The sequence below is a fragment of the Artemia franciscana genome, chromosome 5 (assembly GCF_032884065.1).
Source record: "Artemia franciscana chromosome 5, ASM3288406v1, whole genome shotgun sequence".
NCBI lineage: Eukaryota > Metazoa > Arthropoda > Branchiopoda > Anostraca > Artemiidae > Artemia > Artemia franciscana.
In genome coordinates this window covers 4,873,903-4,901,787 of record NC_088867.1, presented here as the reverse complement: position 1 = coordinate 4,901,787, position 27,885 = coordinate 4,873,903, and the positions used below count along the sequence as shown (strand labels likewise).

Genomic DNA, 27,885 nt, shown 5'->3' with positions numbered 1-27,885 from the left:
AATCTAGGGGACGAATTTCTCCTCCCAAATTGACGCAATTGAACCCATTTTGACTTATTGTAGTACGGATTGATCCCATAATGTAAGGGATCAGACCAGACCGTCTATAATACTCGCTATAAATACAATTGGCGTTTTTTCTTTTTATTGAAGAAAAACTTGGGAAAAACGAAACAATCATATTTGATTTACAAAAATTAACTAACTAAAAAAGAATAAATAGGAATTATGGAAGACAATGAGGACAAAGTGGCTCAATGATCAGAGGGTAGTAAGGTAGTACAGTTTTTGTTTCACATGAGATATCCTTCTATTAGCCAGTCATCATCTCCATAAATTCTGAAAGAAGAAAGTATGAATTAGGACTTTCTTAATATATTCTACTATTATCATCCTGCTTCTACTAAATATTAAGCTACTACTAAAATACTATACAACATTTACGAAAAGAAGTTGCACTTTTCTATGACTGTTATTCGAGGATGATAGTGCTCATGTAGTTGAATTAGCTTTAAACAGGGACTTTCTTAATATATTCTACTATTATCATCCTGCTTCTACTAAATATTAAGCTACTACTAAAATACTATACAACATTTACGAAAAGAAGTTGCACTTTTCTATGACTGTTATTCGAGGATGATAGTGCTCATGTAGTTGAATTAGCTTTAAAGCGTAGAATGTTCATTTTAATATCAATTTGATTGGAACTATAATGTTTTGAAAGGCGATCGGTTAATAAAAAGTTTTTTGATCTCACTCTTTTTTTTAATTCAATTTTTTATTTACAATCGTAGACATAACACCTACATTACTAATAACCGCCCCAAAAAAGGTAAAAAAAGCACCACTTTCAAAGGCACCACTTCTAACTTAAGGTCCATTTGGACATCATGAAATGAAGAAAAGGCTCGAATTGTCTGTGTTTGGAAGACAAGTGACAGTGACAATCTATATATAGAAGCCCACCGCGTTCCGAGTGCCGGGGCCCGATATATATATATATATATATATATATATATATATATATATATATATATATATATATATATATATATATATATATATATATATATATATATATATATATATATATATATATATACATATATATATATATATATATATATATATATATATATATATATATATATATATTATTTGATTGAGGCATTCTCTTCAAAAGAGCCGAATCTCTCCTCTATTCCCTAAATTTCTAACTGGCTATATTTTTTTACTCTGGAATACTCTCAAGAAAGTACTTGGTGAACTTTAGCTTGAGGTGCAGTGGACAGCAGTCCCACTCATTCACATAATAGTTTCTGCTCGTTTTAATTTCTAATGTCACTTTACTTTCATTTGGAAAATCCCCTTTTCTTATTTAATGAGACTGAAAAATTTTATTACGAAATTATGAGGAATGCTCGGTTCGCTGCATTACTTCTGTCAAGATTCACCCTTTTACTTTTCGTCTCTTTTGGATTCACCCTTTGGATTGGAATATAAAGAGCACCTCTTTGGATTTTTGGATTTTTAGGACATTCTACCCACTCGTCCTAGCCGAGTGGTTAGAACTCTATACTTGAAATCCTTTGTTCGTAAACGGGGGTTCGAGACATGGTATTGCTGATTATTTGGTATGGGACAGGGGTCAGTGGCGTGACTGTAAGCTCAGTCAGAGTCGACCCACCTCTAAATGGGTATCTGGAGAAATCTAAGGAAGGTAAACATGAAGCGTGTGTGAAAACACAGGATGTCTTGCCCCAACCCTCAATTGCACTTCCTGACTGAAGGGTCATGAAACGAGATCAGCACTGCCGATAGGGACTATAGAGCAATCTGCATTATTTACCTTTTTCTAAAAGGGAGTTAACGCTTGCAGCTTTTGATAGGTGTATTTGAACTTAATAAATGTTGCATACATATAATATATATAAACTAGACTGTTTTAATATATATTTTATTTTTGAATTTACTATTTTTTTTAAGCTTCAGTTACTTCAGCTGGAGTCGTCGTTTCTTTACCTTCCGTGAACTACTTGATTGATTAAACCTAACTTTAAATTGTGAAACCCTGTAATAGGTTCTGTTTAATTTCAAGGATGGTCAGCACAGTTGCATGAGGTTGGAAACCCCCTTGTTTTGGTAATTCCTAAGTTGCTAGATGGAATACTGAGAAGCTCAGAAGGGCTACCCGAGGATAAATTGAAACATACTGTTAGTATATTAAAATTTAATTCGAGTTCAAAACAATGAGCCCTGCCCCTCCCCTCTTCCTCACTGGAAGAAACACTTAATTTTTTTTTTTACTTAGTGGTGATTTTACGAAACAATAACTTACCATCAAAATCAATTGTTCCAGATCCATCTTCATCAATTTCTTCAATGATTTCGTCAAGCTCGTCTTCTGTAAGTTTGTCGTCCAGCTCTCTGAGAATGTCACGCAGTGTTTGTGTGGTAATGTAACCGTTACCTAATAACAAGAAATTCCTTGAGCCAATTATATATAAAAAAAATGTTGAAATTCTCCTACCCTGCCCTCGCAAAAGCTGAGACTAGTCATTCCCCTTTTAAGCTGAAGGTTAGTTTTGTCATTCGGAAGCAGTTTGTAATTTTTAATCGAAAGGTTACAAACGGTTATAACTGTCAGTTTGTTTTAACTGTCATAACTGGCAAACGGTTATAACTGTCAGCTCGGTCCTAAGCTTGAAAAAGGATTTTTCCAGTCGGTCCTATTTTGTCACGCTGATGACAAAGTTAAACTGTATGTCTGGGAGACTGCTTGAACGATGAGGTAGACTCGGCTGCCAAGTCGCCCGAAATATTGTCATTTTAACAATTTTTCTCGAGTTTGTTCCCAATCGTTTTTGCATAAATTGCATGCTATGGTTAATGATCTTTTAAAAAAAACCTTTTCCACCGAAATGGTGTTCCCCCTAAAACAAAATCTTTGTACTCTTAAAATATGTTGAAATCCACCTTCCCCAGCCGCACCGTTTCCGGTTTGAGACGCCTGGAATCTTATAATTTTGACAACTATTCTGGAATTTGTCCCCATGCGTTTTTGCAGAGCATGCATTGACGAATGATCTCTTGAAGAAAACCCCTCCTCCCCGCGGAAGCGGTATTCCCCTCTAAAATAAAAATATGTGCCCATATTAAAATTCAATCTAAACGAAACAATCAATTTATGAATAAGCTAAAATGAGCAGAAATTAACTCAGATAAGAAGTCGAATCTAATACTTTTAAGTCTTTACCTTTTGCAGATTCTTAATTTTTTTGAAGAAAAATAAAATGGCGACACTTTGAGATTTATACTTTTTGTGTGATTTTAATCTTGTTCGGGGGTTCAATACCAGGTCTGACATTCCCCCTAAGTGCACTGTGTTTTCCTATGCATCTTAAAATTCTTCTTATAACTGGTACGTTTAATTAAAATTTTACCAGTTCTGTAGGTTCATGCACGTACGTAAGTTCTATTTTGGGCTTGATTGACATTTTGGGAGAGGGCTGGGGATGGTCGGAAAAGTGCTAATTAAAAATATACAAAATTATTGAAAAATCGTAAAAGTTTTGAGATGGCAGGGGGTGGGACTGGCGTTGTATCCTATCGTAAAAGCGCCTCTATGGTTTGGGTGCTTATTACTTCGCACTATTCATCTGATATTTACCTTCCTTGTCATAAAGCCTGAAAGCTTCTTTGAGTTCTTTTTGAGTTTCTACTTCATCTTCTTCGATTAAGAACTTGGCAGAAAGTTGGACAAACTCATCGAATTCCAGCTCACCGGAACCTAAAAGGCAATTAAAGGAAATAATTGTTTTATCAAATAATGTTATTTAATTAGCAGAATTAGTCATCAAAAAGAAATTTTAATATCATAGCTTTGAGTTAAATAAGTATCGGCTTCAGGTCCTTCCGAAAGACACGAGCAATTCTATTGAGTCTCCCTACTTTAGGAAACAGCGTCATCTGGGGCGAATTTTGACTCTATTACCTATGTACCCACAGAGCTGGTAGTATCGCCTGAACTAGTGCTACGTCCTCAAGTGGCCCATGGTGCTGTAAAGAATTCAATTAAATTTTGAATACAAGAATGTTTTTTTTTCAGTCTTCTCTTAATGTGATGATAAGTGTATTCTGTTACAAAATAATATTTAAGAGATCAGATAAGGACAAAAAAATATTGGACTTCTTGATTCATGTAAAAAATATAGGACACATCATTAAAATGTCAAGGCGAAGAGGGGGGGGGAGTACAAGCTCTAACCAAAGTGCTTGAAGCCTCGCAACATGTAATCTTGGGTCCAATTTTTCAAACTTCCCGTGAAAGCTCATTCAGATGAATATAAAGGGGGAATTCGTCCCTTAGCTTTCAAGCTTCACATACCAAGAAATTAGCAAGAATTAATAAAATCTAAAATTGATCCCGGTATGCCTTAAATCTTAAAAACTCTACTTAAATTTTCAAAATTTGGGTAGTGCATGTTGCTCGGACTTGTCACCAACGAGTCCTTTGGCTGTTTTCCAGTTATTCGACAAGACAGGGCAGCCAAGGCTTGTAAAATGAGCTCAAACAACTGGTCAGACTTAGCAATAATCAGACGTTGGAGTTTGTTTTGGATCGAGTCTGAAAATTCTACACTAGTGAGATTTAAACAATTCAGACCGAAATTTACGGAGTTTCTAATTTATGTCGAATTCATTTTTTTTTAATTTAACAGGGAATTTTCAATGTCAAGAAAGATAACCTTCATTCTTTTTGAAAAACTAAATGTGGTCTCGCCCTTTTTACCTTCAGTAATGAGTACGTGCTTTCTACTCTCCTATAATACTCATCGACAAAAGACGACAATTTCACTATCAATGCATAGCTGAGGTTCGGTTTCATCCATAAGCCGAGCTAATTTCTTGAAACTTGGTGAACAAGTAAATTTAGATTTTTTTTCCAAGAAAAAGTGTAAGTAATATCATAACTCTGGCTCGAGGAACGGATAAGGTCAAACCTTTCAATTATTTACAACACCACCACCTTTTTTTTTGCCCCATTTTGAATAAAGCTTTGAATGAAAAAAAAAAAAAACAGATAAACACCCGCACTTTTCCACGTCAAGCCCCACTTTTCCACGTTAAGCCCCACTTTTCCACGTTATTTACTGAATGAGAGACTGTTTTATGCTTACCAGTAAAGGCTGAACTAAAAATACCTGAATAAAAAAATATAATAATCATAGTAATATGATAATAATAACACAATAATAACAATAATAATAATAATATATTACAAAATAAATAACACAATAATGTTATATATAATAAGTAATAAAATAATATATAATATTTATATAATAATGTAAGAATCCATAATATATAATAAATAAATAAAAAACAAACAATATAATATAAATAATAATTATAATATAATATAAAATAAATAATACAAAATAAATAACATAATAATAATATATATATATAATAACTTATACATTAATATATAGAATTTACTTAATAATATATAATGTTTATATAATAATATAACATATATATATATATATATATATATATATATATATATATATATATATATATATATATATATATATATATATATATATATATATATATATATATATATATCCACAGGTGGGACACAACTACAATGGCGCATAACTAATACGGCGCGTACCGACTTACGCGCGCGGGGGGGCTTGGGTGGTGGCGAAGTGCCCCCACCAACTAGGTGTTGGTGTGGTGCGAAGCGCCACACCAACAGCTAGTAATAAATAAATAATATAATATAAATAACAATAATAACATAATATAAAATAAATAATACAAAATAAATAACATAATAATAATATACATAATAATTAATGCAATGGTATATAATATTTATCTAATAATATATAGTAGTACAATAATATAATAATATATAATAAATAAATAATATAATATAAATGATAAGAATAATCAAAAAATAATAATATGAATAAATTTACTCACCGTCTTCATCGACCTCTTGAATGATATCTCTCAACATATTGTCTGTGACGTGCACTCCAAGCAACTGTAAAATCGTACCCACCATGCCTGTGTTGATGGAACCTTTTTTTTCCCTATCGAACGCATCAAAAGCTTTTCTGAGCACTGTAATTATAGTAACAATTAAAATTATATCTAGCTTCGTTTCATAGTCATGCTTACGTTTTCACATCTATTAGATTCATATGCTTGAAATTACTGTTAAGCGCATTTTCAGAAGTTTTCGGTTAACGTACCCCTTGAAAATTTATACAACGTTTGTTATAACAAAAGAAGGATTTTAATTAATCCTTAACTCACAGAAAGCGACTAATAAAGGGCCATAGTGAAAATGAATTTTCGATATATATATATATATATATATATATATATATATATATATATATATATATATATATATATATATATATATATATATATATATATATATATATATATATATATATATATATCACCGCAGACTACGCAAATAGCTTCATTTTTGCAGCTACTGGATATATGCCCGTAAGCTTGACACTTGAAACATCTTACCGGGAGGGAGAGATACTCATCCACTTTGATCTCCTCTCATAATCTATGACTGGGGGATTTTTTATGGCATTCATAAGATCAATTTTGGTTTCAAATTTCAATCGAAACGAGCGGGTGTTGCCAATCTGTTCTGAACTGACACATTTAGGAATCAGTGCGCAAAGTTCATCGTCATTTATATTGCTGGGAACAAATCGAGCAATACTGAGGTGAGAGGGGCTCCTGATTGTTGCAGAAAGAGATTTATCACCATTCTGAAAGACCCCAACAAGAGTTTCTGCATCAGCCTTGCTATCTGGAACAACTCGCCAATTATCTTTTCTGGGCTGAACTTCGACAATTTTAGAGCACTCTCTGCCACACATTTTTTGCAAAAAGTCTTTCCTCAAATCTGACTTCGTGAGGTCAGAGGGCAAATTCTTGAGTACCACTACATATAAGGGCTTTGTTTCAGTAAATGTAGGAACAATCGAGGGGGCAGGAGGGTCCTTATTCATGAAATTGTCTAGCTTATTACAAACTTCTGTAACTTTTCTGGTGATTACCGCTGCTATCTCACCAGGACAGATAGGGACTTCGTCAGGTTCAACTATCACAAAGACTGGCAACTCAACGTTACGTTGCTCACAAAGTTCAAGTACCTTTAACATTTCGTTAATATTGTCTTCGGCACTTTTTTTAATTGACACTCTATTGGTGTAGTGAGCAGGAGACCACAGTATCTCCTAATAACTAATCGATATATATCGATTAGCCTTGATTATATCGTCCTTTGTAAAAAACTCGCATGCTTTACGACTTATCTCGTCACTTTTATTTCCAGCTTTTCGAGCACGATTTAAAAAGTTCAAAATCGCATTCCAAACTAATTTCTCCGACATGGCTATCGCAGATAATATGTCATTGAAATATATTCAAGTTCTGAAGTCCTTGTACGAAGATCTCTTTACTTAATAAATCACTAAGTCCCAAGGGAATTTGCACTCAAATACCAAAACTATCAATTAGCCAACAAATGAAAATAATCCGATTATGAATGATGTTTCAATAAATGTCTATAGGGAAATCAGACCAGCTTGAGCTTACTGTATTAATAGGTTATATCCAAAATAAGGTGTTTACCAAGCGAACTCTCAAATAAGACTGTGACATATATATATATATATATATATATATATATATATATATATATATATATATATATATATATATATATATATAGATATTCCCTTGCTTCAATTTTATGTGTCGTTCTTTACTTTGAAATGAAAGAACTTGTTTCATTTAAGTCGGAAAAGTCTCACGTCTCCCCAGTTAATACAATATGTTTTACTTTCTGTGTATTTCTGGTTTTTTAGGGGATTTTGGTGTATTTAGGGGAAGTAAGTAAATAAAAGAAGAAGAAAAAATACTAAAATTAGGGTTAGTTCGACATGGAACGGTTTAAAAAGAATTAACATTCTGGTAAATCAAACTTGCGTCAAATGTAAAGATTTTTACGAATACATACAAGCTACAGTGCAAACAAATTTCCACGAACTACAAAACATAGTTATCTCTAAAAAACAGAATTTTGATTTCAATAGACACAGCAAATGAATCAGCTTATCATGTTGATTCCAAGTATATAAGGTTTACCAAGTTTAGTGTTACCCATCAAAAATTGCGACACTGGGAAAATTTGCCTGATTTTTGAAATAGGAAGGAAACGCTCTAAAATCCAAGCAATCGTAATGAAAATCACACCATCAGATTTAGCGTATCAGAGAACCCTACTGTAGAGGTTTCAAACTCCTATATACAGAAATGTGGAATTTTGCTATTTTCATCGAAAGACAGATCACGGATGTGTGGTTTTTCTTTTTCCCCAGGGGTGCTTGTATTAAAATAATGGTTATGGAAAACCGGGAGAGGCTGTATTCGAACTGAAATTAAAAGATCTAGTGCCCTTTTTAAGTGATTAAAGAGACTGAAAGGCAACTGGTCCCCCTCCTACGCCTAATGGTCATGGAAAACCGGCAGAGGCTACATTCAAACTGGAATTAAAAGATCTAGTGCCCTTTTTAAGCGATCAAAAAGATTGAAGGGTAACTGGCCCTCCTCCCATGCCCATTTTTCCAAAATTATTTTATCAAAATTTTGAGATAGCAATTTTGTTCAGTATAGATGAAAGATGAAATAACTATGCTTTTAGGGGTAAAATGACAACCCCACAGCCCGTGGGAAGAGGCCTGTAAGTTATGACATTTTCCCATTGTTTACGTATAGTATTTGCTATTGTAAAGTATACAGACATTTTTCGGGGTGGGGGGATTATCCCCCATAGGGATATTCTTTCTTGGGGAGGGAAATTTCCGAGGAGGGGTGAATTTTAAACTGGGGGGATTTGACAGAATTCCAATAGGAAATTCTGTTTAATTGTCTTACAACTCAATTTTGAATGTGAAGATATTCCTGGGGAAATATCTGGGGTCCATTTTCCGCTTTTTTTTTGTTTCCGGGAAAAAATGTCCACGAGCGGGGGCATTTCCGGAGTGATCAAGGAACTCATTAGAGATTGAAGTATTTTTCAAATGAAAGTATGCTAAAAAAAAAAAAAAACTTCAGGCTGAATCGTCCGCAACATACTTTACGGGGAGGGGGATTTTCAGCGAGGATAGAACTGTCTGGAGATAATTTGATGGGGGAGAGGGTATACTTTACGTTGGATAAAACTTACAAGGAGGAGTTTCCCGTGAGGGGTATATTTCATGAAGGGGGAGCCAGATTTACCGGTATTATTCGAAAAAAGATCAGCAATTAAACAAAAAAAATTTTTTTTTTTACTGAAAGTAAATAGCAACATTAATACTCAAAACAAACAGAAATTGTTCCGTACATGAAGGGTTGCCTCCTCCTCAATACCTTGCTCTTTACGCTAAAGCTCGATTGTTTTTCCCAATTTCTTAAGAACGGCTACTGAAACACAAGTGCTTTTTTAAAAGTGTTAACCACTTTAGCGTAAAGAGCAAGGTATTGAGGAGAGGCAACCCTTCATTTTCAAAACTTTTTTTTTGTATAGAGTTTTAATCTTGATCCTTAATTTCAGTTAAAAATAGTTTTTTTTTATGTTTAATACTCTTTAAGAGCCACTAAGGGCATTGGGTTAAGCAGTGCTCAAACAATTCCTTGAGTAATAAATTTTGGCTCCCTATTCTAGGAATTTTAAAATTATATTATTGTTATTAATCCTCTGTGATCAGTACCTATGCACATTTTTCTTTTGTTCGAGGGGAAGCGGGAAAAATAAAAAAGATCTTGGGAGCAAATAATAGAAAAAAACAAAAATAAGGAGTACCCAAAAATTCAAAAAAATTTAGGATTTCTGGAGGAAAGACTAAAGCATCTCCCCATTCATAAGTTCAAGCTTTTTAGGTCATGACTAACGTGAAAATTCGCTTTAGTATTAATTCAAAAACAAAACACACCCTTTAATTCTAAACTACATAAACAAACCAAAGATAATGGTCTCTAGCTACCATTTCTATGTCTAGTTATGATCCTTTATCATTCCTCACGACTTAGTCTCTGCTTAACTTTCTATAATATATCAGGTAATTATTAATGGCAGGCTATGACTGTCAAAGGGTAAATTAAGCAAGTCCATTTTTCCTCCTTTAGGATAGTGCTTCACATCTGACACTCTATGAGCATCACTATGACCCGACTAGAGGGGCACAGTTAAGGCTTTGAGTTTGGAGGGTGGTTCATAAGGAATTTGCCCCCCTCCCCTCCTTTAGCTGTCAGGCCCCTGCCTGACTATTACAAAAGTTAGAAAATTTTGCAACAAAGATCAATTACTTTACAATTGACACAACTGAATTTACCTGAAACTCAATAAAATTAAGGACTTACTTGCAAGCTGCTCCTTATTTAGATCACCTTCCTCTGCCTATAAGCAAATATAACATGTCAAATTAACACAGAAAGATCACATCTCAAATAAGAAAAAAAGCGGACGTGTAAGCAAAAAAAGCAGAAAATGCTAAAAAGGGCCATCAGGCTTTTTTTTGACAGCTCAGATTAGCTTCATCTAAAAAATTATTAAAAATTAGCTTCATTTAAAAGCTTGTAGAACGCATCAAATCATGCTAATTCAGCAAAAATAAAGGAGTTTAATAAAACGAAGTATAATAAAATAAACCAAAACCCAAAAAGAAAAACAGATAACAAAAGTAGACGACCAGGCCTTTGTTGTGGCTCAGATTGCCTGAAGTTGCTTATGAAAGTGATAGAACGCATCAAATAATCATATAAAACACCACAAAACAAAAGAAAGAGTAGAAAAACAAAAATAAAGAAAAGCAAAAAACGCCAAGCTTTTTTGATGGCTGCGAAGCAGGCAACGATTAGCACTCACTAGCAGTTTGTTCCTTTGTTAATTCTTGGTCCTCCAGCTAAAAAAGAAGCAGTGTAAATCTAGGATCAGGACTATTTCTGAGATTTGTTATAGCTGCTGTTCAAAACAGGAGATAGTAGGGGCATTATCGGGGAAATTTGAAAAAACAAATTATAAGTTAAAAGTATTATTTAAATGTTTGAGGTTATTCACAAGACAGAAACTAGATAGTAAAAAAAGAAAGTATACCATTCAAATCCCCTTCAATGCACGATAAATATTACTGCTGTTGAAATTGCATCTCAGCCCCCCCCCCCTATTGAGCCAGATATAGACCTAGACTGTATAAAAAGTTTACTCATATTATTTGTTTTAAATTAGCTTTGTTTTACACAATGAATCAACTGTTGGTGAGAAATAAGCGCAAATAATAATGGTAAAGAAGCAAATCGGGCAAGCTTTGACCCATTTGGAGGGAGGATGGGGATCTTATTGAAAGAGCTGGATTAACAATGCTCGGAACGAAGCCCTACTCAATGGTCGGGAATGGCATTGAACGGAGAACTATCGTTTACGTTAACGCTACGTTTGTTTTGTTTTCTTCATGATTCTTGTCCTGTAAGTAAAGTTATACAATTGAATAAATTTGTGGGTTGTTTTGTGTCTAGCGTGAATACGTTATTTTTTAAATGAAGTAGCGGGAAAATATTTTGAATTTATATAAAGAGCTAAACTACTTATTTCAAATATAATTTTTCGATATATATTAATTAAATCAGCATAGAAAAAGTACAAGTGTTATTTAAAAATTGGATGAATTAATTGTGAGTTTACAAAAACCAATCAAATAAGACTAGATATGATTTTGGATATGGCATCATTACCTTGTGTTTAAAGTGCCAAAGACACCAAAATAAAAGTATTTTTATCCCTCTTAAGCCTGTCTTAGGTCTATTCAAACCTGAAAACCATGATTTCTTAAAAATTTCTTTTGGTTTTTTCCAAAGTGGGAAATTTTTGAGCCATTACTAGATTTTTGTGAGGTTAACCATGTTGAACCATGAAAATAAATAAGCGAAACCAACTAGTTAAGTTTGACAACGTTTCTCGTCCGTAAAAACTCAACTTGGAAATGAATTTGTTCATTTCCAAGAAAACTAAAACTTCAAACGAAAGCTACAACTTTCAAAATTAAATAAATGAAAATAAATTAAATATTAAGAAATGAAATAAATTAATTAAAAATAACTTAAAGATATAAATAAAATAACGGGTGTAATGTCTTTTACCCCTATTAAGTACAGGTGCACTTTTTTACTTGTTTAAACTTGAAAAATGGAAAGGCAGTGTGGTCTAAAAAATTATTTAGGGCTGCAGGTTCTTAAACTGTTTTGTTTGTTTTTTCCTAAATTTCAAAAATATACAAGTTATGTAAGTTTCCAAATAACCAATTTAAACAATCAGATTCCATTTTCACAGTCCTTTTTACTTTAAGTTAATTTTTTTTTTAAATTTCCCATGACAAAAGTAAAATGTAGGAATAAATAGAAATCTCTAAAGGGTAAATATCAAAACAGCAAATCAAAGAATACCATATAAATTTTGAAAACACTAATAGTAGTGTTTAATTTAAATAGAATAAGATTCTGAAACGTCTTTTTCGTAATGCAACGCCCGCGAAACGTTTTTGATTATGTGTCCAACGTTATTGCATTCTTCTTCGAAATTAACCTTGCAAAGAAATGTTTCAAATTATTGTGGAATAAATTGTATTTAAAGAGCCTATTGAGAATTTTAGCGTATTCACATGTGGAATAACAAATAAGAATCTTAAGTTTATCAAAAATAAGGGATAAAGATCCTTTAAAGCCACTGATGGCGCATAGGGCATCGGCAATTCTCGACATTTGAGTGGCTGTGTCTTTTTTACAGGACAGGTAAGAGCCTGTTGCCCAGCCTTGCAGCAGATAGGATTGAACCCCAAACCCCTTATTATATATATATATATATATATATATATATATATATATATATATATATATATATATATATATATATATATATATATATATATATATATATATATATATATATATATATATATATATATATATATATATATGTATGTATATATATAAGGACGAATATTTTGCCCCTTGGCCTCCTAGAATGAGAGACTAAGTAAACAGGCTATTCAGTATGGCTATTTGTTTTAGCCTATGATAGCTATTTTTGATAAACAGACAGACTATCCTAATATTTTAGCACGATTTTTTTTTTGTTTTTTTTTTTTGGTACAAGTCGGACTCAAATTGTGGTTTTGCGGAACAAAATAGTAGAAGTTGGCACGTTCTAGCGGCACGATATCTTTTGTTCCTCAAAAAGGGCACTAGAATTTTGAATTTCTGTTTGAATGATCTCTCAACCAATATTTAAAACCACGGGCTTGATACAACTACACCTGATGAGAAACAACAGTAAAGGAAACAAGAAAATTAACCCACACCGATGGTTAACGTTCCCAGGAAAAATTGAAAATTGTGTGTTTTTGAAAATAGTGATACGTTTAATTTAATAATTTCATATAATTATACTGCCCTTTTTAGAGACAGTTCCCTCTTTTTCCAAAAATTATTCAAGTTTTCACATGCACTTACATCTTATTATATCTTACATTTTTTCTAATCAAACAGTTTGTGGTAAGGAACTGTAAGTAAGGAGCGATACGGTTCAATAGTAACCGAAACTCTTTGAAACAGAGTCTGGATAACAATAGGTATATCGAGAGAATCGAATTTTGATGTTTATTCAAAAAAATGTAAAATCCGTTAAGTTTAATGTCATTCATCAAAAGTTACGAGCCTGAGAAAATTTTTCCAGTTTTTGAAAAAGGGGTGAAACACCTCTGAAACATCACTTGGTCTCAATAAAAATTGTACCGTTAGATTTAGCATATCAGAGAGCCCTCCTATAAAGATTTTAAGTTCCTTTATATAAAAATGTGGAAATTTACTTTTTTTGCCAAAAGCAAGATTATGAATGCGTGTTTATTTGTTTTTTATTATTTCTCAGGGATGATTGTATCGAACCTGTAATCTTAAGAATTTGGGAGAGGGATCCTTTGATCGGAAATTAAAAGCTCCAGTACTCTTTTAAGCGACCAAAAATATTAGAGGCTAGCTAGCCCCACTCCCCTGCTCCTTTTTCCCAATGTTGTCCGATCAAACGTTTGAGATATCCATTGTGTTCTGCACAATTAAAAGATCTAATAACTATGTCTTTGAGAATGACTTGAATCCCCCCCCACTACAGCCCCCGGTGGAAGGGCTGTAAGCTATGAACTCTGCCCATTGTTTACATATACTATTGGCTATTCGGAAGTATACAGACATTTCTTCATGATGGAAGGGGGGGATGTTACGCGTAATGATCTTTATATTGGAAGATTTCTCGTTAGGGAAGGAAACTTTCACGGAGGGGGAGCCGGATTTACCACCATTATTAAAAAAACGATTAGAAATTAAATACAACAAGTTTTTTTTCAAATGAACGTATGGAGCAACATTAAAACTTAAAACGAACAGGAATTAGTACGTATATGAGGGGGGCTGTCCCCTCCTCAACATCTCCCTCTTTACGCTAGATGTTTTTATATAACTTTTAAAAAAGGTTATTATTTTAATCAAAAGGCACTTGTTTTCCAGGCGTCATTCTTAAATAATTGGACAAAAAATAAAATTTTTTAGTTTGGTAACAGAACGGTGATGAATCTCCGTCCGTGGTGTTAAAAAAAGGGAATAAATCGAAAATTTTTCTTAAGCTAAATTTAAGCGTGGTTAAACATCCTTGTTTTCCAGGACCTTACCAGATATCGGAAAAAAAGCCATTAGATTGTTTGTTGAAAAAAAAAAAAAAAACCCTAAAAGCGATCGAAGAGGGTAAGCATCCTCTTGCTGGAGAGGTTACCCGAGTCAGAAGGGTGAAGCCTGATAAAAAAAAAGATGCAATTTTAGCCAGGCTTGCGCCTTTCACACCAGGAAATTACAAGAGTTTTTGGAAGGACTGCCATCTGGTAACTATTTCGTTGACTTACTGAAGAGTGTAGGCTTCTGACTTCTAGTTATTATATTTTTTTGCTATGAAGATGATTTTTTTTCTTACTTTCTTAATAAATAACCGAATATCTGTATCTTAAAAAGTGTATTTGCGGATATACGTGTTTTTACCAGAGAGCGTTTATACAAGAACAAGACGCACGCCAACGGTGAAAACTCATGCATGACCTATACCAACAACTTTTCACTTGAATCTTGCGTCTAATGTTCCGCAATAGGTGGGAAAAGTTCCGTGACACTTGAGAAACATTATATATATATATATATATATATATATATATATATATATATATATATATATATATATATATATATATATATATATATATATATATATATATATATATATATATATATATATATATATATATATACTAGCTGTTGGGGTGGCGCTTCGCGCCACCCCAACACCTAGTTGGTGGGGGCGCTTCGCGCCCCCCCCCCCAAGCCCCCCCGCGCGCGTAAGTCGTTACGCGCCATATTAGTTACGCGCCATTGTAGTTGTGTCCCTATGTCCCACCTGTGAATATAGATATATATATATATATATATATATATATATATATATATATATATATATATATATATATATATATATATATATATATATATATATATATATATATATATGTTTTTAACTACGTAAAACTTGCGAATATACAACATTCTTTGCTGTCCCATTGTCTGTGCATATAAATAGATTTTCAGGTTTACCGACTCTTGAACATGCAACATATAATGGTCCATGGGAAAACAATCCGTATTCAGATCTATACCTCATGATTCTAATGATTGCCCTTGAGCTTTGTTGATGGTGATTGCTAATCGACCATTCCCTGAGTCGCCATCGTCATTTATATATCCCCCTGTGCACCCCGGCGTCCCCTTTGTAGTTATGTCCCTGTGTCCCGGTCGTCATTTATATTCCCTGTGTCCCGGTCGTCATTTGTGTCCCGGTGTTCCAGTCTGTGATTTCTCTTTGAGTGTCCCGGGCGTCATTTATATTCCTTGTGTCCCGGTGTCCCGGTCGTCATTTATATCCCCCTGTGCCCCCCGGCGTCCCCATTGTAGTTGTGTCCCTGTGTCCCGGTCGTCATTTATATTCCCTGTGTCCCGGTCGTCATTTGTATCCCGGTGTCCCGGTCTGTATATACATTCGTTTTTTAGTTTTGTTTTTCTCCTTTATTTTTTTCCTTTTTTCTTTTTTTTCTTTTTTAGTTTATTTAGATTTTTAGATTTTTTAGTTTTTTTATTAGTTTTTAGTTTTTTTGTAGTTTTTACCATTTTTTTAGTTTTTTTAGTTTTTTTTTTTACTTATGTCCTGGTCGTCATTTATACTCCCTGTGTCCCGGTCGTCATTTGTGTCTCGGTGCTTTGTTGATTGCTAATTTATATTATATTTATATGTTTTTTATATTTATTAATATTTTTTTAGTTTTCTTTTTCTCTTATTTTTCAGTTTTTTCCTTTTTTTTAGTTTTTTCTTTTTTAGTTTTTAGTTTTTTTTTGTTTTTTACCTTTTTTTAGTTTTTTTAGTTTTTTTAGTTTTTTAGCTTTTTTAGTTTTTTTATTAGTTTTTATTTTTTTTGTAGTTTTTGCCTTTTTTTATTTTTTTCAGTTTTTTTTTAGTTATTAGATTTTTACCTTTTTTTAGTTTTTTTTAGTTTTTTAGCTTTTTTAGTTTTTTTTCTTTTTAGTTTTTTTTGTAGTTTTTACCTTTTTTAGTTTTTTCTTCTTTTGTATTAGTGTGAAATTAATTTAGTGTGACGTCACCTGATCCACAGATCCACACACAGACAACTTATTTTTATATATATAGATATATATATATATATATATATATATATATATATATTTATATATATATATATTTATATATATATATATATATATATATATATATATATATATATATATATATATATATATATATATATATATATATATATATATATATTTATATATATATATATATATATATATATATATATATATATATATATATATATATATATATATATATTTATATATATATATATATATATATATATATATATATATATATATATATATATATAAATATATATATATATATACATATATATATATATATATATATATATATATATATATATATATATATATATATATATATATATATATATATATATATATATATCCTCAAAAGACTGTAAATCTCTTGAAAAGCTTGAGAACTCTATTTTGATCTCCTACAAAATTAATAAAAGTTATTTATTTCGAGAATAGAGAGCACATTTTGAAAAATAAAGGAATTTGTATTTGGCATTTCTTGTGCAGTTTCAATGTTTCCACAATTAAGTTCTAAATGCTAAACTTAAGAGAGATTAAATAAAAAAAAAATAAGTTTTTAAAACTGAAAGTAAGGAGCAATATTAAAACGAACAGAAATTATTACGTATATGGTGGAACTGCCCCCTCCTTAACATCTCGCTCTTTACGCAAAAGTTTCTTAGAACTTTTACAATAGCTTCTAATTGCTCTAATTAAAGGATCCTTGTGTTTCAGGAGTTGTTCTTAGAAAATTGGGGCAAAATTCGAACTTCAGCATAAAGAGCGATTTATTGAAGTGGGGGCCACCTCTTTCATATACGTAATATTTTCTGTTCGTTTAAGTTTAAATGTTGCTTCTTACTTTCAGTTTAAATAACTTGTTTTATTATTTAATTTCTGATCGTTTTTTAAATAACGCCAGGAAATGTGTCCCCACCTCCACAGAGAAATCCTCCTCTCCATGTGATTAATCTCTAGACAATACAATCCCGGTGAAAATTTAGCATGTTCAATTACCCCTATCAACTCCACGCCTAAAATTGAGATGAAAAAGAGAAAGCAAGACATATAAAAAGAGTTTTGTATAGGAATTTTGGCGGATCCCCCAGTGTAAAATTTCCACTGACAAGCTCACCCCCCAGGAACTTCCCTCCCCATGGAAAATTGCTCCGTAGAAAAACCCCCAGCAGAAAATTCCCCCCTTCCCACCTAAAAATACATGCATAGTTCCCAATAACAAATACTATGCGTAAACAAAGGATAAATTTCACAGCCTGAAGACCTTTCCCCTTGGGCTGTGGAGGGGCAATTTTATATGCAAAAATATAGTGATTAGACCTTTCAACTATGATGAACAGAATGGCTATCGTAATTTTTTGATCGGACGATTTCGGGGAAAAAAGGGCGAGGAGGTGCCTAGTTTCCATCCAATATTTTTTTTCACTTATAAATGGCATTATAAATTTTATTTTCCGTTCGAATGAGCCCTCTTCCGATATTCTAGGACTACTGGGTCAATACGGTCATCCCTAAAAAAAATACACGCATCCGTGATCTTTCTTCTGGCAAGAAATAGAAAATTCCACATTTTTACAGACAGGAAGTTGAAACCTCTGAAATAAGGTTCTATGATATGCTGAATCTGATGGTGTTATTTTCATTAAGATTGTTCAAACTCGTAGCGTTTGATGTGTAACACTAAACTTATTGAAACTTATACATTTGGAATCATACGCAGCGCAATAATCCTGCCTATGATTCACTGCCTAAGTTAAGAGTGATGTGGGCACAATTTATTATTATTATTTTTTTTCTGGATCAGGGCACTCCGTATCGACGGAGTTGTCGTACCAACTTCAAAGAGGACTCATTCGATTGGAAATTGGAAAGGCTAGTGTCCTTTTAAATAGTCGAAAGTGATTGGTTGTAAACTAACACCCCTCCCACGCCCGTCATTTCTCCAAACACCTCCAATCGAAAATTTGAGATAGCCATTTATTTCCAACGTAGTTGAAATTCAAATTCAAATTCACTTTATTTTGCCTTAATATTCTTGTCAATTACAAAAATAACAGCGGAGGTCAAAAACAATTTAAAACACCTACAAGATTAAATTACTCAAAGATGGCTTATTAACAGTTATTTTCCAAGTCACTATTATAATGATTTACCAAATGACTTCACCACTCGGTACCGCTCGTACCGCTGACGGTACCGTCGTTGCCGTAAGTGATGGTACCGCTCGGATGAGTGGATTGGCGGTTGTTCCAGCTTTGTATCGTTTTTGTTCTCTCTCTGAGCTTAGTGGAATGTTGAGATTGGCGTGTCTCAAAACCTGGAAAAAGATCACGGTGTGTTTCCGAGTCAAGGATTTTTCGACCGAAATCCACAACCAATTTATGCCTTCTCTCTTTAAGGGACTCCAACTTTAGAACTTCGAGGCTCGTCTCGTAGTCAACATAACCGCTTCCCCATATTATTTTGTAGGCCCTTTTCTGCAATCTTTCTATTCTGTCGCTTTGGTCGATGGTCATTGCGCTATCCCACACTAGGCAAGTATATTCTGTGAGCGGTCTAATGTAGGATTTGTAGCATAGAACCATGATCTGAGTCGCCAAGCCAAAACGGCGAAGGTAGGTGAAAGATGTTAAGAGGTAGGCGGTTTTAGAGACAATTGACGATACGTGAATATTCCATTTAAGGTCGAAGTGCAGGTGGATACCTAGAAACTGCTCCTATTTTTCAGCTTTCGGTCCATTGCATGGCGGGTCTGGAACTGGCCGCTTAAGGAAGTTAACCCTGAACAAGACAGTATTCTCCTGGCTGAATGTGAGCTTTACTTGGTTTGCTTCTTCTTCGATATTTTGCATTACTGTAAGGACTAGATCTGGCTGTTTGTTCTATGAGAGTAGTCTGGGGTAGGAGAGTGGAGAGGTCATCTGCGAATTTTTGGCGTTCAGTGATTTTGCGCAGAAGCTTGTTGATTACTATGAGGAAAGCTAAAGGGCCTAGCGTCGACCCTTGTGCTTCACCGCATGTCAGCTCCCTAATATCAGATACTTAACCATTCGGAAGTTTGACATTCTGTTTTCAGTTCATCAAAAAACTGCCAACCATTCGCAAGACGATTTGCCTTGTATTAAGAGATGTTGCCTCGCTGATAACAACTGTGTGGTCGAGCCAGTCAAACGCTTTCACGAAGACCACGATGATGCAGTCAATATAACCGCCGTCTTTCTCCAGATGCTCCAGAATGTATCTAATGAGGCAGACCAGGTAGTGCACAGTATTGTGGCCTGAACGGAAGCCGTATTGCCGAGGTTCAAGCTGATCGCCAATATCTTTTCAGAGCCATTTGATGACCATTCCTTTCGCGACTTTAGAGAAAATCGATATCTTTAAATGGGCCTTAAATCATTTGCAGATTCTACGGCTGATTTTTCGGGATAGGGGAGACAACAGCTGTTTTGAATCTTGTTGGGAAGGTGCCCTCACTCAAGCATTGATTTACTACGGCATTAAACGGTACCGCGAGCTCATTGCTGCATGCTTAGATCGGTTTGATCGGCAGCTCTCATGGAAATGAGGCTTTTGACGCGTCCAGTTTTGAGAAAGCGGTCTGTATGGCTTATATTTCAGCTCAGGTCAGGACGTGATGTAAGGCCAGGATTTTTTGCAGAGATTTTAGCAAAGTGATAGTTAATTTCGTTAGCTGTAAGTTTCTCTCCTTTTTCGTTTGCTAGTTCGAGGTTTTCGTGCTTTTGGCCAAGAATGTTCTGATCCGTGCTATGGAACTTTTTAGGGGTTGAAGATAGAAGCTTCTGCACAGTTAAGTGGCCGTGCTGCTTTCGAGCATACTTTATCTTTCTCACCACGATAATACGCAACTTATTGGACTCTGCTCTGTTAGAGCTGTATAAGCTATCCCTTCTCAGGATAAGCTCTTTTATATCTGTTGTGATCCAGGGCTTTGTTTCATTTTCTACTACCCATTTCTTCTCAGGAAAATGCTCTTCGAACATTTTCTGAAGTTGGTCACAGAAGGCGTTTGTCATGTCTTCAGCCGACGGTAGTCTGTAAATGAAGGTCCAGTTCTGCAGTGCTAATTTTTCCTTAAAGCCAGGGATTTGTTCATCCTTGATCGATCGGTAGGTTGCTATTTTTTAATTGCCTTTCGACGTGGCAAATGTGACGGTCTCCAAATCACTGTTAGGTGGTCACTTAGGCCGATGCTTATTGTTATTTCTGGCTCTTTGTAGTATTATTAAAGGTTTGTGAAGACCATGTCAAGTAAGTTACTGCCGCGGGTGGGAAATTTTACCACTTGTTTCAGTGGTAGACAGGACTCCAGCCAGAAAGGCTTAATATCATTGAAGTCTCTGCATATCACAATACCAGCAAAGAAGAATTTTGTCCGAAAGTGGTCAACGGAGTGCTGTAGGTAGTTTACTAGAGTCTTCCGGAATGTTGTTTTGGGTGGGTAGTATACAACTCCGAGGATTAGGGATGACACCTCCTTTGGTAGGAAGCGCGGTCTTACCCAAACCAATAGCACTTCCAGTTCTAGAGACTTGGGTATTGGTGGATTGGGTATTCAGCTAGGCATATTGTTTCGACAGAAAAAACCAACACCTCCACCATGGCTGACTTCTCTTTGGTCTAACGACTTTCAAGGTAAGTTGTAGGTGTTGTATCCATCGATGCTGAGTATAGTACTATTTGCTAGCCACGTTTCGGTGAATTAGGCCACGTGTATCTGTTTAACTCGCTTTAAACGTCCAGTTCCTCGATCTTGTTTGATACTGACCGGACGTTCGACAGCATGACACAGGGAAATTAAGCTCCTAACATGTGTAGCCGAAGGCTGGTAGCAGGTAGTTTCCCCAGTTGGCTGCGCTGTGGCTTGAAGCGGTGACGGGGGAAGGTGGTGGTTGGGCAGCTTGGTTGCCCAGGGGCGGCCACTTATTCGCCATACTCCAATTGGGAGGGGGAACTAGGCTGGGTTGAACGTTATACCCTGGAAGTTATGCCCTGGAGGTATATAAGGTTTATTTAGAAAGGGTGTTCGTATAAACTTCGGAGGAGGTTCATTGGGTTTTCAGTCAGAATATATAGTGTCCTTTCTGAGATTCAGAGTGTTGGTAGGGTGGATACCCCCTCCTCCCATCTCGTATTTTTCCGAAATGCATCTGATAGTAACTTCAGGATGGCTATTGGTTGTCGTAATAGTCAATAGTCAATACCCTTTTCAATAGTCGAAAGTAATTGGAGAGCAATTAACACCCCTCCCACGCCTACAATTTCTCCAAACACCTCCAATCAAAATTTTGAGATAACCATTTTTCCAACGTAATTAAAAGTTCCGAAAATTATGTCATTAAGGATGACAACCCACTCACGTCTCAGGACAAGGGTTGTAAAACATGCCCTGGGGGCATGTGAGATATATATAGAAAGAGTGATAGTATAAACTTCGGAGAGGGCTCATTGGATTGGTAATGAAAAGTTGTAATGCCCTTTTTAAGATTCAAAGATATCGGAGGGCAGATACCTCCCCCTCCCCTACACCTCTTATATTCCTGAAATGGATCTGAGACAAATTTTGAGATGGCCATTTGGTGCCGTAAAAACTTTGTAAAAAGCTAATCAATTGGAAATTGAAAGGGCTAGTGCCCTTTTTAATAGTTAAATGTGATTGGAGGGCAACTAACTCCCCTTTCGTGCCCACCCTTTTTCCGAACACATCCAATAAAAATTTTGAGATAGCCATTTAATTCATCGCAGTTGAACAGTCCGGAAATTATGTATTTAAGGATGACAGCCCCCGTACAGCCCTAAGAGTTGTAACTGGGGGCATATAAGATTTATATAGAAACGGTCATTGCATAAACTTTGGAGGGGGCTCATTGGATTGCTAATCAGAAGTTTTAGTACTATTTTTGAGATAAGATTTAAACAAAAAGGCTGATCGTAAAAACTTCGCAGGGGGTTCATTGGATTGGTAATCAGAAGTTCTAGTGCCCACTTTAAGATTCAGAGTGATCGGAGGGTGGATACCCCCCCACCTTGTATTTTTCTGAAATACATTTAATAGAAATTTTCAAATTGCCATTTTTTGTCGTAGAAACTTCGAAAAGAGCGTATTCGATTGGAAATTGAATGGACTAATGCCTTTTTTAATAGTCGAAAGGGATTGAAAGGCAGAGAACCCCTCTTTCCCCGCCCACCATTTCCCCAAACACATCCAATCCAAATTTTAAGATAGCCATTTTGTTCAATGTAATTGAAAAGTCCTAAAATTTTATCTTTGAGGATGACAACTCCCCTACAGCCTTCAGGGCAAGGCTTGTAAGTTATGCCCAGGGGGGGAAGTGAGGTATATATAGATAAGGTGATCGTATAAACTTCGGAGGGGCTCATTGGATTAGTGATCAAAAGTTCTAGTACCCTTTTTAAAATTGAGAGTAGTGAGAGGGAGATATTCCCCACACCTTGTATTTTCCTGAAATGTATGTGATAGAAATTTTGAGATGACCATTAGTTGTCGTCGAAGCTTCGAAAAGGGCCCATTCAATTGGAAATTGAAAGTGCTCTTTATAATAGGCAAAAGTGTTTGGACGGGAACTAACCCCCCTTCCACGCCCAAGATTTCACCAATTACACCCAATCACACCAAATTTTCAGATAGCTATTTTGTTCAAAGTAATCCAGAAATTATGTCGTTGAAGATGACCCCCCCCCCCTTCAGCCCTCAGGAGAAGGGATGCAAGTTATGCCCTGGGGATATATAAGCTTTATATAGAAAATGTGATTGTATAAACTTCTGATTGGGGCTCATTGGATTGGTAATCAGAATTTCTAGTTTCCTTTTTAAGATTGAGAGCGATGAAAGGGTGGATACCCCCCCCCAAACCTCATATTTTCCTGAATTATATCTGATGGAAATTTTGAGATGACCATTTGTTGCTGTAAAAACTTAAAAAATGGCTCACTCGATGGGAAATTAGAAGGGCTAGTTCCTTTTTTATTAGTCAAAAAGTGATTGGAGGGCAACGAGCCCCTCACCAGTTCCCAAACGCATCTAATCAAAATTCTGGGATAGCAATTTTGTGTAGCGTAGTTGAAAGGTCTAGAAAGTATGTCTTTGAGAATGACAACCCCCGCCCTCCCAAACCTCAACGCAAGGGTTATGCCATGAGGATATATAAGGTTCTTATGGAAAAGGTGGTCAATTGAATTCCAGATAGGGCTCATTGGATTGGCAAAATAAAAGCATCTGAATAGAATTTGATATAGCAATTTGTTCAAAAATCCAAAATGATAGCCACCAAAAATCGTCCGAGGATCATATAACAATGCCGTTGGCGTGGACAGAATCTGCCTTAGTCTGGAGGCAAGGGCTCTATGTCATTCCCCAGGGGACTATCATGTTTTTATGAAAGGGGTGGTCGTGTGAACTTTAGAAGAGGCTCACTTAATTTAAAATATATAGTTTTAGTTCCCCTTTAAAAGTCAAACATGACGGAGAGCAACTAGCCCCTTTCTCTGATATCTTCTTTTCTCAAAACACATTCAACTGAAATTGTGAGACATCCATTTTGTTACCAATAGTCCAAAAATCATATTGCAGCGTCTTTAGGGTGAACACAATCCAGCAGAGCCTATGGGCAAGGATTGTAAGTTGTGCCCCGGGGTATATAAGTTTGTTTTTTTTGATCGGATAGAGCTAATTTTATTGGAAGGCCGAATTTCTAGTGCCCTTTTTAATAATCAGAATGAATGGTTGGCAATCAGCCCCATGCAAGCGTATCATTCCCTAAAATATATCCTTTCGAAATATTCAGAGATCCATTTTGTTCATTCTTTTTGAAAGGTCCAGCAATAATGTCTTTGGGGTGGTCAACCTGCCCAAAGTCCCCAGGGCAAAGGATGTAAGTTAGACAATTTTTCATTGTTTACACACAGTATATGTTATTGAGAAAGGTATGCATGTTTGAACTTACTTTCCAAGAAGACGAAGGGTATTTAGGCAAGCCTTTCAGAGAATGTTTTGAACTAAGTAGAAATCGGTTATGTTTATAAGGATTGGCAAAAGGGCGTAACACTGGAATAACTAAGTATATTAATTTGGAAAATTCAGGAAATGAAAAGGGAGATGATAAAAAAGGCAATATTTGCTTTCTACCATTACTACTATATTAACCCCCACTACTACTACCAGACCAATCTATTTACTGTACCGAGCAGAAATTCGAGCTAAATCAAAAGACGCTATGTGCATGCAAATTGTTAAAATAGCGTATCTCAAGAACTGATTTGGGTATTAAATTTGAAAATTTCAGAAAATGCTTAAAGGGGAATATCATCTCACCCAAAGGCAATATGGGCACCCTACTGCTATTACTACTGTTCTTGTTGCATTTACTACTACTACTACTACTTCTATTTATACTACTTGTAAGGCTAAGAGCATTGCGAGGAAAATATGATAACATAAAGCCTATCAAAAGGACATACAATGCCATAGCAACAGATATTTGCGTTAAGTTGAAACCTCTAGGACTTGATGAGAGGAATATTCTGCTGATCAAAAGGCAATATGTTAATAATATTACTAGTAATATCAATACTACTACTGTGACCACTATTATAAATATGCCTAGGGATATTATGGTGAAATTTTTAATGAATTTTGAGGGGGGGGGGGTGAACTGAATCACAACATGCCGTCTGAATACATGTTTTCAAAAGGGTATAACAGCAATATCTTACGAGCATTTTGGTGTGTGAAGTTAAAACTAACAGGGCTTGTTGTGAGGGATGTTTAACTAACCAAAAGAAAATATTTTCAACCTAATACTACTGCTTCTACTCATGCTACTACTGCTGTTACTATAATTACTACTTCTATTACTACTACTGGCACTAAAGCTTAGGCTACTACAATTAATTCTACTGTTAATGCTACTTCTACTGCTGTTAAAGCTTATAAAAATTGTTGAAAAAGTTTCCCCTGCATACAAATAGCAACCCAGTCTATGAATTCTTATAGGAAAAACGAAACTATATAAATATAATTTTCCCATTAAAAAAACTATATCAATGAAAAATGAACAGAAATTAATTCAAAAAAGATTTTCCGCAAAACAAGTTTCTCAAAGAAAATCAAAAAGCGCCATTAAGCCAAAAACCAGCAGAAATAAAGTCAAATAATCTTCCAAGTGTTAAACTACCAAAAATCACTATCAATAAATAAATGAAACTCAGAACGAATAGAAAGTACAATGAATAGCCGAGTCAAACTCAAAACGAGCAAAAATTAGTATAGGTAGGGTGATAAACCCCATGCCTTCTCAAGATCAGAAATAACTTCCGCTTTACTTTAAACAAAACACGTTTTAAAGGATTTCACTTCTTTTGCTTTCGTAAATAAAAAATTATCACAACTTTAAGGAATGAGTATTAGTGTATGTCAATTAAACTGACAATCCACGGTCTTTTGTTTTTTTTTCTTTGAGTAAGACACAAATTCCACTCTGGTCGTGTGAAGGCATGGGGGTTATCAGCCGTATTAATTTTACTTTTTGCTCGTTTTGAGTTTGACTCGTCTTTTTAATGTAATTTCTGTATTATTTATTGATAGCGATTTGTGGTAGTTTTAAGATTGGAAGATTGTTTGACTTTATTTCCGCTCATTTTTTTACTTAATGAAGCTCTTTACTTTTCTTTGAAAAACTTGTTTTTTAAATTAATCAGGATAATAAGTCAATTCTTTTGATATATCTATTGGTATCAAAATATCGTTTTTTTAAGTTTCGATTACTAAGGAGCCGCATCACTCCTTATTTACAGTTCGTTATCACGAAGTGTTTTAAAAACAAGTATAATTTAAATAAAAACGCGAAAAAAAACTTTGCATGATGAAAATCTGAATATTCTGACGCATCCGGAAGCCTCTATCAACAGGAAAATAATGTTAAAGATGAATTAAATAAAACGCAACATATAAAGAAAAAGACAAAAAAAAACAAAAAAACAAACAAATATATAAGGCTCATATCTTAGTCACTGTTATTGCAGTATTTTGGAAGTTATAAAGATGTGAGATTTTTTTATGTGTTTTTTTTCTCTTTCTGTATTTATTGCGTTTAATTTAATTTAACTTTAACTTTTTTCCGGATAATTCCCGTGGAGTCGAAATATTCGGATTTTTACTATTTAAAGTTTTTTTTTCTGTTTTTGTTCCACTGTTTTATTTAATTTACACCAGTTTTTTTCTCTCTTAAATTATGGAAATGGAAAAAGCAGCTTGGTCTAAGAAATTATTTACTATCATTCCTAAAATACAAGTAATTATTGAATTGCTTTAACGTTGGGAAAATCAGAGTGGTTTAAGAAATTGTTTATATTTAAATGACCCTGCCTTCTTTTCAATTGTCAACATTAAAATATAGTGGTTCTCTAAATTTAGTTTATTGTATTCATTCAAAAGGCTTTGGCTTTAAGGCTCGTGCATCCTCCCCCCAAATTTTGATATCTTCACTTTTCTCCTAAGATTTCATTTCAAATTTGAAGCAAATAAGAATTGACTATCTATGTATGATTTTGGTGGGAGGGGGCCTAAATTAAAAGATTTCAATGGACTTTTCCCCTCCCACCTTGAGTCCAAAATATATCAGCATCTTCAGCTTTTCATTCAAAATGTTCTTGTTTTGCTGATTGGATTTTGGCTATAAAACAAGGAAATAGTCTGATTAGCAGAGAATTGGAGTATATAAAATCTACTCTACCCGAAACATAAAGAGCAAATTTGAAAAACGAGGTAAAACTTTAAAAAATTTGACATTTGTGCTGGTACTCACCATTTTTGAGGCGATTTTGATGCTTCCACAACCAAATCCTAAATACTACTACCTTCTTTTCGAGAATCAACATGTAATTCTAATGGGCTTCAGAATGTAGCTGATTTCTATGTAGTGCTTTCCCCTTCAATCCTATTTTTGTCCT

General features: G+C 34.5%; 1 protein-coding gene across 2 annotated transcripts; it reads right to left on the bottom strand.

Annotated features, from left to right (window-relative positions):
- Positions 1 to 128: 128 nt before the first annotated feature.
- Positions 129 to 27,881, bottom strand: LOC136026909 (troponin C, isoallergen Bla g 6.0101-like). Of its 2 annotated transcripts, none has more exons than XM_065703736.1 (6): positions 27,741 to 27,881; positions 10,973 to 11,009; positions 6,004 to 6,147; positions 3,674 to 3,793; positions 2,342 to 2,473; positions 129 to 339 (listed from the first exon to the last, which is right to left on the bottom strand). In XM_065703736.1, the coding sequence occupies exons 1-6, from the start codon at positions 27,741 to 27,743 to the stop codon at positions 314 to 316; spliced, it is 462 nt and encodes a 153-aa protein (XP_065559808.1). In that variant the 5' UTR covers positions 27,744 to 27,881; the 3' UTR covers positions 129 to 313. The 2 variants fall into 2 exon arrangements, with proteins under 2 accessions (XP_065559808.1, XP_065559809.1); XM_065703737.1 differs by lacking the exon at positions 10,973 to 11,009 and adding an exon at positions 10,468 to 10,504.
- Between the last annotated feature and the right edge of the window lie 4 nt (positions 27,882 to 27,885).

Excerpts from the sequence above, each read along its gene's own strand:
- LOC136026909 (XM_065703736.1), bottom strand. Across the intron at positions 6,148-10,972 it reads AACAAAGGAACAAACTGCTA|TGCTCAGAAAAGCTTTTGAT; the intron begins GTGAGTGCTAAT and ends CTATAATTACAG. Across the intron at positions 3,794-6,003 it reads TCAAGAGGTCGATGAAGACG|GTTCCGGTGAGCTGGAATTC; the intron begins GTGAGTAAATTT and ends ATTGCCTTTTAG.